Source organism: Ascidia mentula, chromosome 1, assembly GCF_947561715.1.
Source record: "Ascidia mentula chromosome 1, kaAscMent1.1, whole genome shotgun sequence".
NCBI lineage: Eukaryota > Metazoa > Chordata > Ascidiacea > Phlebobranchia > Ascidiidae > Ascidia > Ascidia mentula.
The window spans coordinates 24,289,737-24,303,189 of NC_138566.1; the positions used below are offsets into that span (position 1 = coordinate 24,289,737).

Below are 13,453 nucleotides of genomic sequence, written 5' to 3' on the forward strand. Positions count from 1 at the left end.
TATGTAGTTGTTCAATTAATTTTCCTGTCAAGTTAAAATCTAAAACGTCCACTTCAAACTTTAGTTTCAATCCATACATTAGTTTCTAATGAACCGTGACTTGCCAAGTGCGGTTTGATGCCATATTATATCAGGCCTACAGACAAAATTGGGTGAATGCTAAACAACCATGTATCTCACCGATCCACATAATGGGGACACAAAGTCTAAACTCGGGTGACATTTTGTCGCAACAAGATTCAACGTATTGATGTACAAATGTTTGTTTATATACAAGGTGAAGTTATTGGTCAACAGGATGAACAACAAAGACACAAATTTAAAGAATAAAAAAAAATGAAAAAAGATTTATAAATGCAAAAGCTGGCACTCAAAATACCGCGGGAAAGAGTTTTGACCTTCAAAGCCAAAGAAGGACTCATTTCTCAACACAATGGGCATTGTTGGATACACAATGGAGACTTGCAGTATCGAACGTAGCGGAAAGTGTCGGACCAATGTGACGCCGACAGTTTACATTGCTGTGTAGATTTGTGACACTTTGATACAGGAATCAGTGTGCCGTGGCGGTATTAATCTTAACAAAATACTTTAGTGTTTCGTCCAATTGCTTACAGGACCTTATGGTACATGGTAACAAAACTGAATGTGTCTATATATGCCCAACACGTATCGCAGTACTTGGCTTGCAGAACCACATGTAACAGACTATTACATGTCTATTAAGCACGTTTACCAAATAACCGACAAAAAATGACACACAGGATACAAATAGTAGAAAAATACACGGTCCACTTGACCCAAATATAATCAAATTGGTATTTTACATGGAAAAAACTATTAAGAAAGTCGATTTCTTGACCGCTCAACCCTAACGGATGTTGTGGTAAATGTGAGCATCAACAACAGATAAAGGGATTTCATATAATTTTTCTACCGGTGTAACTTGACCTTCCAACTTTGCCTTTACCGATGGAACTTGACCTTCCAACTTTGCCTTTACCGGTGGAACTTGACCTTCCAACTTTGCCTTTACCGGTGGAACTTGACCTTTCAACTTCGCCTTTCTGGATCTAAAAAAACAAGGCGTCGGTTAGTTTTAATTTTAGAAAAACCTTTTTTTTTATTCCAGTGGTTCGTAACTGGTGGGAAGTTATAAGGTTGTAAGTGGGTAATTAGTCTGCACCTAAATATACAAAAAGCATAGTTGCAAGAGAAATGATATATTCTGTTATCACTATGTGTCGTACACTTATTGGCATTTGGTCACGCAATGCGGTAAGAATGCAATAATTAAATTACAAGTTTCATAATTTAATACTATTTACAAATAAGATATCCGTTTAAACTGAAAGTGGGAAAAAAGTTGAAAATCTCAGTTTTGGCCAATGCTACTTTCGGCACTATTTAAAACGAAATGGAAAACTCTTTATTGAAGCAACAATAACACCGTCTTTTATCCAGGCAAGGTTTTCCGATGACCACAAGACAGATGATGTTTGTCACCAGCAGCAAGCAAGCAACAATGATAATCCACAATGGGTATCCGTAGATCAAAAAATATCCCACTCCTACAAGCATAACAAATACGCTTTTCAAATCCGTTCAATATTTTTTGGTTGAGTAAAGTGCGTTAAGTACACGTTATTTCCCACCAAAAACTAAACGTGGCAGCAACGTGACGTCAGAACGTGACGTCACCGACGCCACCGCACGCGAATCAAGTTTCAGGGAATTGTACAATATAATGCAAGCGAAACTATGTAGATCGAGTGACTATAGAAGCGTTTGCTTTGCTACCCTGCCTAGCACATTATTCATTGGGTTACAAATGTCATCGTATATTTGTCAGTAAAAAGTAGCTTTAGTCCAGTCGGACTGTTATATCAAAATATTGACCGCAGCAGTATGTCATTGCATGCCCTATATCTCTCACTAAAGGGGTTTTCAAGATTAATGGGATACCAAGTTGTTCCTACAAACATCAATCTTAATGTGACGAAACCACTTAAAGCAGACCTGCACTTGTTTGTGAAGTCGACGCCACGTGACTTTCTTTGGTTATTCTTGGAGTATGGAGTGTGTTCACTGAATCTGCCAACGACAACAACACCGAAAAAAAATACGTTATGATGCCCGACAAAATATTTTTTAATTGGGGCCGCAGGTTCCCTAATCCCAAATGTTTTGGGAAGTCGCAAGCTGACTTGCAAGCTTTAAAAGAATTTTATTTCCATAACAATATGCGTCCACTTTCAGCTGTTGCAGTTATATAAAAGTATTTCTAACGGTGAAACCCCCTGTTAGCAACTAATTTAATTCGTACCCAGTTTTTTAAAAGTGTTGTTGCTCTGGTTGGTTGTATTCTCAACAGCGTTGACAGCAGTATGTCCTGATGAGTAAAAATGTAAAACATTAAGGCAAAAAAATGGAACTCGTTTCGATGCAGGCAAAACCCTGACCCTCCACGCGCAACGAACAGAATAGACAAACTAAACAACCGTGCGCGTACGACTTCGGAAATTGAAAATCACAAAATAGAGTTTTTCGCGTTAAACGTAATCATACCTGACCCTGAACTTTGTGTATCCGCCGATAAATCTTCATCATCAGATTGGTGCCAGTCCTCACCAGCCGCAAGTTTCAGTGCAATTAATAGAAACAAACACTTCCAAGCATACATGATTATTTCTGTAGAAACTTTTTATATGAGAAAAACAAGAACATTATTTCAAAGCAAATGGATGACACGCGAAACATCAATACTACTGGTTTACAAGAAGTTTTGTTTGGTTGTTTACAGCTACTAGTGGTATCTAACGGATCCAGGTAGACTGTAAAGTACCGCAAAGTGGAAAAATCAGTGCCTGCGGTTCTCAACCAGTTGGACCAAATCACCTGTTATTGCATCTACTTATTCGATGATATAACAACTATAACTGTCCTACATTGGCTATATGCCAGTGAACATTATAATCTCGATACGATAGCTAATTTCCCAAGCAGTGTGGTAGAGATTACCAACGTATATGTAAAGATTGGCTGGCATGTTGAGCGCTCTCGTACGAGTGTATCTTAAACCACAATACACCACGTTCAACCGCTGAGCTCCTGTAGCCCTTCAGGAATATGTAGCTGTTCAAGCTGGCTGCTATGAGAAGCATTTCTTTCCAAGTGGATATAAATTTGCCTATTTTAAAAGTATTTTCGATTCCTACTTGGAACTATAACCTGTCTGTGGCTTAAATGTGGTCTGATGTTGACGCTTGTTATTCGCATCCTTGCGTTGGACTGCTCTGTACACAAATAATTCGAAATCGAAACCTGACTCATAGCACGAATAAATTTTGACCCCAACACAAAACCCCAAACGCTAACGCAACTAATTGTGTAACTAAAAGCGAAGACAATCAACGTAACGTCGTTACTTTTATTACTTGTGCGGGTTTGTGAAACTTGGATACAATAGTGTCTAGTTCTTGACCTATCATGTACAGTTACACGCTATTTACTTAACGGACCTACTCACAATTGATTCTATGCTGGAAAACTCTTTGAAATCGACCGAAAATGATTATTTGGGCCACCACCTAGAATGACCATGTATTCTAAACGGCTGAGTCAACGAAACACAATTGGAGTGAAAATGTAAGTACGTAGAGGAAACCTTTCACATTTACTAACATAATGATATGAAAATGCTGTTGTATACCGAACGTGTGATCGTTGGTTCGCCTGCGTTTTGGCTATGTCTAAAATGTTGATTTAAGAGCAAAGATCGGCAACTTTTTGAACGCATTGTGGCAAATTATATCGCAATGTAACCCCTGGCTGTCGTAGAGTAACAAACAATCTGTAATTAAGCGCTCCCTTTATGCTATGTATTTACGTATGTGTAACCGTTTGTACGTTTTAACGTTGTTCTGGATGAGGAATGTACTTCAAACACAACCAATAACAGTGAACACATTCCGAGCAATTATGTTAAGTACCAGTTACAGTTGTGAAGTAGATTATCCACTTGCATTCAAGATACACTACAGTGTCCAACACGTTGTCTTGTTTTCTGGTCTGACCTATTATAACTGAGCACAGCATGACGCGGAACTTCTTCAGGCCTTATAAACATCTAGTTTTATTAATTTTCAAGACAAAATGCTTTCCAAGTTTTTTCAAAAGTTAAAAATGTCATGGAAATTTGCAGATTAAATCTAAGGAAAGAATAGAATCAATAGATACAGTTCTGGAAGTTGTTTGACAAATTTTCTACCAAACAAAAGTACACGATGCAAACTATGACACTAAACATCTCTCTACTGCCAACTGCCGGTCAGCAATCTTCATCTTTCGTTTTTTCTGAAAAACGCGAAAGTACAAAGTTTACAAACATGCGACATTTTAGAACGGCGGCAAAAAATAAAATAACATAACGTTTCAATGAACCAACAAGAACCTTTGGAGCCTTATGGTACATTTTTCGTAATTAGTTTTGAAATAAGAATAAATATTCGGGTTTAAAATTTTCCGGGTTTTAAAATTGTGCTCAACCATTCCACAATCAAGGAGAATGTAAAAATGAGCGTGTAATTCCCACAACTCACCAGTTAAAACTCTTAAAAAAATGTATAGGATCTCCCAACATTATTATGGGCAACAAATATGTGGTATCTGATTTTTGAACAGGTTATATAAGAGAAAACTTAAGCCGCTTGTCGTTACGTTGTATTTGATATAAATATTTCGCCTACAATGCGGCATCGTCAGTATTGCTAAAAACAACAACTTACCAGTTAAGGGCAACATTGTGCCGTCTTCCAATTCAACCCGACTACACTGGCCTTTCAACCAATGCGGAAGTTTCCTGACCTCCGCCCACCTCTGCGCACAAGACAGGATTAATTGTTACTACGCGATATTGAAGTATAATATATGGTCCCTGACGCCCTTAGGACCGGTATACACGCGAGGACAGTGGGGCACTCGCGGTGTTTGCACTACTGGGATGTTAAGAAACACGTAGGCTTTTTAGTCCATATTAAATCAAACAAAATTTAACTTTTTGTTCCGTATATACAATGAGTAATTATCAGCAAATAGAAACAAGTATGTACTGGTACCAGTACCGTGAAATGCCTGGTAAATCACACACAGTTCATACACTTTGCTTGACATCTACATTTGATTTCGTTAATAGACAATTTGTAATTTACGATTGTGGTGGCTCCCCAATGAAATAGTCCCTATCAGATACATTACCACAGCAGTGTGTACCGAAGTAATACCGACTGTGCTGGAATATTTACTATTCGAGCAAAAGGGCGAGCACAACCTATCTCAGCACAAGTCAACAAGCGCGAGCAATGAAACAAACAGTCGGTGTTTGTGTAAACTCGCCTTTAGAGTTAACGTCCACAATATTTACACGAAACAATTCCGTGCCAAAATGTTTCTGATGTGCCATTAACGGCACATTCCATAAGAATATCTGAGTAATTTGTAAAAATGTATAACCTGTTACTCAGTAAGGTGCTTTAAAAATTGTGCAAGAAGCCTTTGCGGCAAATTCTCAATGAAGGCGAAGCCGATTTGTTTCAATCTATTTTAAATATCACCGCTGTTAGGGATGCCAAACATACTTGTTTCATGCTTCCCTTTGCAATCCACATCCGGTAGATGGCGTAAGTGGGTATCCACTGGATGGCGCACAATGCAAGGAGCCAACATAACATTTGAGCCCACAGTGGATACGTATAAGTGCGGTTGTAGGTGAGAGGTTCGTATTTCACCAAACTGTAGAGAAAGATTCCCTGAAACGCAGCATGAATAAAAGATGATTTTTGACGTTGTTGTATGGAAACATAACAAACAGATCCTGTAAGATGAAGAAAAATAAAATGCTGGTACGCGCTGCCGATTAAGATTCCTGGATCCACAGAAGTAAAATATGAGTAACGATGTTGCAAACGATTTTGAAATAAATTTAAAAAAAAGAACCTTAAAGATTTTCCGGTGTCCATGCCATTTTTATTATTACATGTTTGGTTCATTTACGTTTTTAATTCCTTTGCGCAAAACAAAATTATCACATAAGCATAGTCTTTGCCTGGGCGCATGGTCGGCAAGTTCGTCTACACGAGTCACACCAAGCTGCAGTGATAAGACCTAATAGGTCAAAACAGTGGCCATATGTCTGCAGCTCACCGAATTAAAATGGTTATATTTGATTCGGTGCAAAACGTGGCACAGTTTATGACGTTGTGCACAACCCAGCCCCACTAACAACCCACCACCGTCTTACCGTGACCATGAGAGGAGCCACGCAGGCCCAAGCGAACTTGAACCATGGAATCGGACGGAATCCGAGCATGTCGCACACGTGGTCCCAAAACTTGCCGGGTGAGTAAAGCCAACTCACAGTGACGCACTCGCAAATACCGATGAAGAAAAGGCACCAGCCGGCCGCGGCATAATTGTCGTACATGTTGAAGATGAACACTCCACCCTGCATGTCATAACATGTCTGAAGTTAGCGAAAATAGATGTGTACTGAATTGGAATTCCACGGTACCGAGAAGTTTTGCTTTGGATAAATAAATTCGAGTAAAAGTTTTTGTCGCCTCATAAAGCGAAAGGCGACTGGGCAAACTCTAGGGCAAATTATTTTGATGACATGTTAATCACAAATTCGAAACAAAGAAACTATTTGGCGGTAACCATGTTTGCCCCTCCCTATATATGCAGATGTTTCTAAAGTCGTTTTCGTTAATATAACCATGGCATTTAAATTCAACCGATTTTACTATTAAATCAAACGGTTTGATTCATTGCTTCAAAATCCGTTGACTTAGAAAGGAAAACACCGTTGTTGAATGGTGTTTGAAACGGACTTTGAATTTAATATTCTATAAATTATGTGTGTGCGATCAACAAGCTGGTATAAATCACACAATCCGTTGCTGAGCATGGGAGATGACGTTGCCAACTTCCCCAGCTTGCGACCAGACGTCCTTATGAAAGTTTGAAGTGATTAAACGCCAAGGGCAATACGCATATCACCGGCAACTGACATGCCCTTCAGTGGTTCAAAGACTGCTAGCGAATTCCATCGTTACCACAGATAATAGCGACGTTATATAAGTGTCTCAAACGTGATGTTGGCCACGTTTAGTATAACTTTGCCATTACGGACGTTATATATTTCCCATTTTCTCCGCATATTGCAATGCGTAAACAGCAATTAAGAGTCAGTAAAAGGTAAACAAGCCACTAAAGCTATTGTACATAATACCGATAAACACAAAACCGTGTTCGGGCTGTAAACACTCTCTCTGTTTGTAACGATCGGGTCTCTTTAGAGCAGATTGGTGGCTTGTGACATTCGGCATGGTCGCCACAATGCTGTGAAATTGTCTTCGGCTCGCTATTGAAAGACCAACAACCATCACCAAGCTGCACTGATGATGCCTGATCGGTCGAAACAATGGCACTGTCCACAGCTCATTGGTCATTACAGGTTCTATTGCTTCCACATATACACTTAAAATGCTCACCCGGGTAATCATAAGGAGTCCAACTAGGAACTGGACAGTGCACAGGACGGCAATGAATATCTCCTTGCGCCAAGGGCGGGAAAACAGCTTGGGTCGCATGTCCACGATTGCTGTGATGATGCTCTCCTGTCCTATGAACTAAAACAAAGGAATCGTTTTCATCGTGATGTTGGTCCTGACCGATCACCACCAGTTGGCATTTCTCGCTTTTTTGAATCGAATATCAATGGATACCTTGGAACACAGAAGCCACACGACACACGCGTCAATAGCAAGCCTATATATATACACACAGAACTCTATTAGGCGACCAATATTATGTCTTTTGTCGTCATATACCTTTCTAAAAAAAGTATTTTAAGAATAATTTCCTTTTTTGTCCGAAAATACAGAATACAAACCGACCTCGCTGTCCAACCCCAGAAGAAAGATCATGACAAAGAAGAGAACTCCCCACAGTTGGGGAAGCGGCATCAGTGAGATGGCTCTGGGGTAAGTGATGAAAACAAGACCGGGACCCGATTCTGCCACTGTGTCGATCGTCGTGTTCTGTAGGTTATATCGGTTTTGCGGTGAAATAAATCGTTGCTATGACAATATACAACGCCTGTAGAAGAAGCGTGTAGCGGAAAATGTAATGTAAATATTGGTCAGATTGCGGTATTGGTGCGACGCTGTTAACAGTTGCAGGCGCTTTCCTCTGGTAGTAACACAAACAATCCATCACATATTTTGTTATGATGCTGAACAACGTACCTGCTCTTTAGCCATGAAACCAAGTACAGTGAACACAGAAAAACCAGCGAAAAAACTCGTCCCGCTGTTAAGTAAGGCAAACACGACGGTATCCCTGAAAAGATACATTATGTTATGACATATACGAAAGGAAGCCTTCAACATGCTTTACTGCCGCTATATTTACCTGTATATGTTGTGGTTGTACACGTTGTAGCTTCCCATCGCAACCATTATCCCATTACATATAGAGTAGGAGTAAAAAACTTGGGTGGCCGCGTCCGCCCAGACCTGTTTATAAGTATATGCTATAAATGTGTATAATATTGGCCGGCATAGCTTCGTAAAACACTCATATAGTTGAAGTTTTTGTCGTGCACGCACATGCTTACACTAACAAATGTGTGTGTTTGGTGAGTTTAAGCTAAAGCAATAGTAAATCTGTGCAACTTCTCAGGAAAAGAGGCATGATGCAAACGTCACAGACTTAATGAACCAAAATGTGGGCGCTTTGTTTATGGCCCTGCGATGTAATGAAAAATGTAAGGCAGTTTATCCTCGGCGAGTACACATAAGACTTCCCGGAAGCCTCTTGTACATAGAGACCCTGTGTACATAGGGTTTCGTGTGTTAAAAAGGCGTCACGCGTCATTCTAGTGTCAAATTGCACATTGAATAAACGATACTATCACGTTTCCTTGGTTCGTAGAAATGCGAAATAAACTCACACAGGAATACTTAGAACGTTATACCCAGGATGGGGTGCAAAATATTCCTCGTAACAATAGTAGCGAGGCTTGTAACCGGATAGACTGCCAGTATTATTGAAACAATACAGAGATAACCCTGAATTTCTCAACACCAGACACAAACCTGGGCGTTTTGAAGTTTCGTAATATTCGGTTGTAGGTAGTAAACGATGCCGTCGTATGCTCCATCCAGTGTAATTCCCCTCACGAACAATATGAGGAGCATGAGGAGCGGGAACGACGCGGTAAAATATATGATCTGGATAAAATAAGATTTGTTTTAAATATCTGTTCGCAAGTTGGTCTTCTGGATATTGCAGCAACTTGTTGCACTGTGGCTTCTAACCTAATTTTTATGTGCAGGGTTTTTATATTGGAGTTTTGAGATTGGACGCGACTTGTAAAGCGTCAAGTTTTCACGTTTAAACGTGGACTTTGTGTCCAATATCACAAGCAAATACATTGTATCACACAAATTACAATTCACCAAAAATCGAACTACAGATTAAGTCTCACCTTGCTGGTCCAATTAATTCCCTTCCAAATGCAAAAGTAAACAATGATCCAAGAGACTATGAGACATACGAGGAGATCCCATTTGATGGAACCGATTTCGTGAACTCCAGATGAAATATTCAGGACTCCGCGTCTGCAAGAAAAGCCAAATCTTTTGTGTATTGGGATAGTTCGCAACGCAACAGAAAACGTTTTTAGCTTGTAACAGAACAAGATTTTAACTGGTAAATTTCTTCAAATTATTAAACACTCGAATGTTAGAATACTATTTACAATAGCGAATTTAAAAAACGCCGAAAAGTTTTGTTTATTTAAACTTTAACCATCAAGCCGTGTACTTTCTGATGACGAAATAGGAATTTGGTAATACTTGTGATCATGACAACAAAAAGGCAAGGACAAAATGCAGTTAACATGTTTATTAAAGACGTTTCGTCGACAGAAACTTATACCACCAACATTAGACCAAATGTCGTGCCTGGTTTTGCTGAACGCATTAGGAACAAGGGCGGGATCAGACTTAAAGCTTTAAGTGGTTGCTCTTGTTGGTTTCTGAGCGGATGATGACGTAAGTGTCTGTCGAAACGTCTTCTATAAACATGTCAATCCGCAAAGTGACCTAACCTACGATCGAATCAACTGTGGCCAATACCCACTCCCAAAACTCTACCACCGACGAAACTTTCTTCGTTGACAAAACACCGGCAGAAGTATTGGAAACAGCCTCCGTAGATAGGTTTGAAAAAGTGGTTGAAGTGTTGATGGCTGACGAAACGGCAAGAGAGGAATAAATAAAACAGTTGGGGGTGTTCCACGGGTTGTCGCAAGTCGACCAGGGCAGGACTGAGTTGAACGAAGCCACGATGTAGCGGAGTGACCAACATAGAAGTGTCATGTAATAAGTGTGAAGGTTGAGGCTGATTGTGAGGCAAGCAAAGCCGATTCCTGTAGAATCAAATGTGGTGTCAAAGTATCGACATATTCATGTGTAAGAATGCCTGACGGAACTTTTGGTTTTCGATTTTGCTTGGTCATATGTCTTTCCCCCTCAATTTACCTGCGGGTTGCACCGAGTTTGGTTCCCAACGGAAAATTCATGTAGAAACGATATATGACATATATGTTTACATTGGCATCAATGCCTATCTTTATTGTTGTGTTATTGATAAGCAAAGTCAATAACGGACATGTCATGCGTCACTGTGTACACATGGCAAAGTTTTAAGGGCATTAGGGCTATTATACAAGGGGCATAGAAGATAAGACTTTGTTACTGGAACGGAAGGAGAGCTATACAAGTAAACGAGGAATTTATTAAATTACAACATAATCAACAATCAAATTATCAACGGGTTAAAAACAAAATCCATTCAAGTATATAATAGTGCGCTACAGGTCGACCGGAAAATGTTTCTACATCCCCTTTATTCTTTTACCTTCCTTCTGAAATCATGCAGGAATGTTGTAACTGGTTATTTAAAGTGGAACGAAGCTCTCAAAAGTTAATATAACGAACCTTTCATGAGCGGAAACATCCCCCAAGCTTTTGAAACACCGGCACTGGTGTACTGTCCGACAGCCGCTTCAAGGAAAAATATGGGAACCGCTGCTCCAACAAGGAATATGACGTAGGGAATGAGAAAAGCTCCTGTAACCAATATGCGGGAATGCTTAATTGTAATTTTCGCCCACATCGGTTGCCATGACGGAAATTACGCATGAGTAAATTGGCCTATCAAATATCACTTGCTGCAAGGGCGCAAAGCATGCTGGCAGTTGTGGGCTGAAAACCATTACCACGCATTGCTCTTCTATAAATCAAATTGGTTTTGTTATCCTTTACCAGTTGGCAATTTTGAGAATTTTAACGCCACGGAAATATCGGGTTTGGTACAATTGCATTAGCTTTTTGTTTGTTTTTCTTTTATAAGCAGAACAAAGCAAAACGTTCTTTTATAAGAAAAACTAAAAGCACCTTTAACGAAGTGGGCAACAAAGTCAAGAGGAAGTTTAAAGGGAAAAACTAGTTTGCTTAAATATTTTATATCATCGATTATCTGCTTCTATTGCGTAATGTACCTCCGCCGTTCTTGTAGCAGAGATAGGGAAACCTCCAAACATTTCCCAAACCGATCGATCCCCCGGCAACACTGAAGACGAAGTCGAACTTCTTTTTCCATTTGCCGCGTTCGACATTCTTTGTTTCACTCATAATTGTTTCTCCTTGCTAACTGTTAAAAACAACCTGATTGGTTTTGTCAGAGGTTGCTGAACAGGTTAAAGTTATGTAGGAAAAGCTGAAAAATGAGTACAAGTGCATAATTATTCTGCGTAATCGCAAATAATAAGTTATTGCTATGTTTGCCTGCACACTGCGCTTGAGCTCTGACAACAACCACAAAATCTCATCAACAGTATTTCCACAAAGGTAAACAGAAGAGCAGAAACCATCAAGACCGGAACAATGATCGCATCCTGAACCAAAACAGAAACCCTGCTGATATTTATCACGTTTCATAACTTTCCCGTAACCCAGTGTTATGATTTGATCATTTAACTCCGCTTCAACTCTACACGCAGCTATTGGGTCACAAAGGTCACTAATGTCAAATCCCTATTACTCGATTCTGAGAATCTTTCTCCATTATATTGCAATGCTAGGACGGTTTTCACTTTAATTATACCATAATCACGAAACGCTTACTTCCAGATTGAAATCTGTTTGGTATTTAAGACAAGTACATGACTACACATGACAAACGACTAAACACACATTTGTTCTACTCTTGTAACGCAACAAATAAATCCATTTTCATTTGTACTTCCAGCTGACTGTAGGCTGGTTTACAGTCGTTCAGCAGTTCTCTGCCTTTTTGGTTCATGGTTTCTATCAAATTTCACACAGTCTGCGAAACCCTTATCAGGCCATATTCCTATACGTCACTGTTTCCCAGCCTATAGTAAGCTTATTGCTTGTAAACCGCTGTGGCATTCCAGGTGGCATACGAGCACCTCTAGGTTAACTACTGTAGGTTTAGCTTGGGTTTTGTCATAAAAATTGATGTTGCTCTTAAAGTTTTGGTTACTTCGTTCGCAAGGTTACGCGTTGCTTGCTAAATATTCTTCAAGTTTAGCCGTGGGCATGGTCTGCGGTGTACCTCGCCTTTTCTTGTCAAAACATGAGCAACATTTGTTTTGTCTGCGGTGAAAATCCTGAGGTCACCAGCATGCCGGCACAGAAAATTTTGATAAGGCACGTGATTGAGGGGGGAGGCTGATAGGTATATTGTATTATAGTCTCCATGAACAATTTAAAAGCGCCATATCGTCGAAGTATCGGTCGACATTGCTGACTAATTGGTTAGGAGTGAAGGCTTTAAAGTTTTCGTTGGCGATTTAACTGGCGTCGCCAACAGCACTGAACTACAGGTGTACATCCACTTTTCTCAACATGTTAATATACTTAATTGGGAATTCAGCTATTCTTGGCCGTATGTTCCAACGAAAAGTTCGTGCATTTTACCGTTTGTGCTATGAGGTGATCCCTTCAAATGTGTTGACCGTTTAAATCAGATTGCAAAAAATGGCAAGTGCAGTGAAAACGTGAGCCCTGAATACTTGACTGTTTAAGGCGTGCGAAGATCTTGGTTTCTGTCCTTTTTACGTACGTAGTTGTATTTGCTTTCTCGAGGAAGTTAGACATATTAATCCTTTAAACTGAGAGACGTAGTGCGGTTTCTCCCAGGCTATGTCTTGGAGTTAGAAAAATATACCACGGTCAATATGACGAGAAATTATCTGTTACCCCTCATTACTAAAAGCCGGGCTTTTGCATTATTTTCCGGAGCCGAAATTCTGTGTCTGCATTTTCCATCCTTCTGGGTCGATCAAGTCGACCTATCA

At 39.8% G+C, this 13,453-nt stretch overlaps 2 protein-coding genes across 3 annotated transcripts; both read right to left on the bottom strand.

The window, feature by feature from the left end:
- Window positions 1-470: 470 nt before the first annotated feature.
- Window positions 471-2,695, bottom strand: LOC145912714 (uncharacterized). Of its 2 annotated transcripts, none has more exons than XM_083000285.1 (5): window positions 2,569-2,695; window positions 2,327-2,392; window positions 2,026-2,094; window positions 1,451-1,568; window positions 471-1,073 (listed from the first exon to the last, which is right to left on the bottom strand). In XM_083000285.1, exons 1-5 carry the CDS (start codon window positions 2,681-2,683, stop codon window positions 872-874), a joined length of 570 nt encoding a protein of 189 aa, XP_082856411.1. In that variant the 5' UTR covers window positions 2,684-2,695; the 3' UTR covers window positions 471-871. The 2 variants fall into 2 exon arrangements, with proteins under 2 accessions (XP_082856411.1, XP_082856403.1); XM_083000277.1 differs by having other exon boundaries at window positions 1,451-1,571; window positions 2,020-2,094.
- Window positions 2,696-4,121: 1,426 nt separating this feature from the next.
- On the bottom strand, window positions 4,122-11,843 carry LOC145895060 (sodium- and chloride-dependent taurine transporter-like). Its single transcript, XM_082983812.1, has 13 exons — window positions 11,630-11,843; window positions 11,067-11,198; window positions 10,207-10,495; window positions 9,551-9,683; window positions 9,159-9,293; window positions 8,473-8,576; window positions 8,307-8,400; window positions 7,956-8,099; window positions 7,551-7,688; window positions 6,299-6,502; window positions 5,637-5,807; window positions 4,788-4,878; window positions 4,122-4,356 (listed from the first exon to the last, which is right to left on the bottom strand). Exons 1-13 carry the CDS (start codon window positions 11,760-11,762, stop codon window positions 4,331-4,333), a joined length of 1,794 nt encoding a protein of 597 aa, XP_082839938.1. The 5' UTR covers window positions 11,763-11,843; the 3' UTR covers window positions 4,122-4,330.
- Window positions 11,844-13,453: the final 1,610 nt, after the last annotated feature.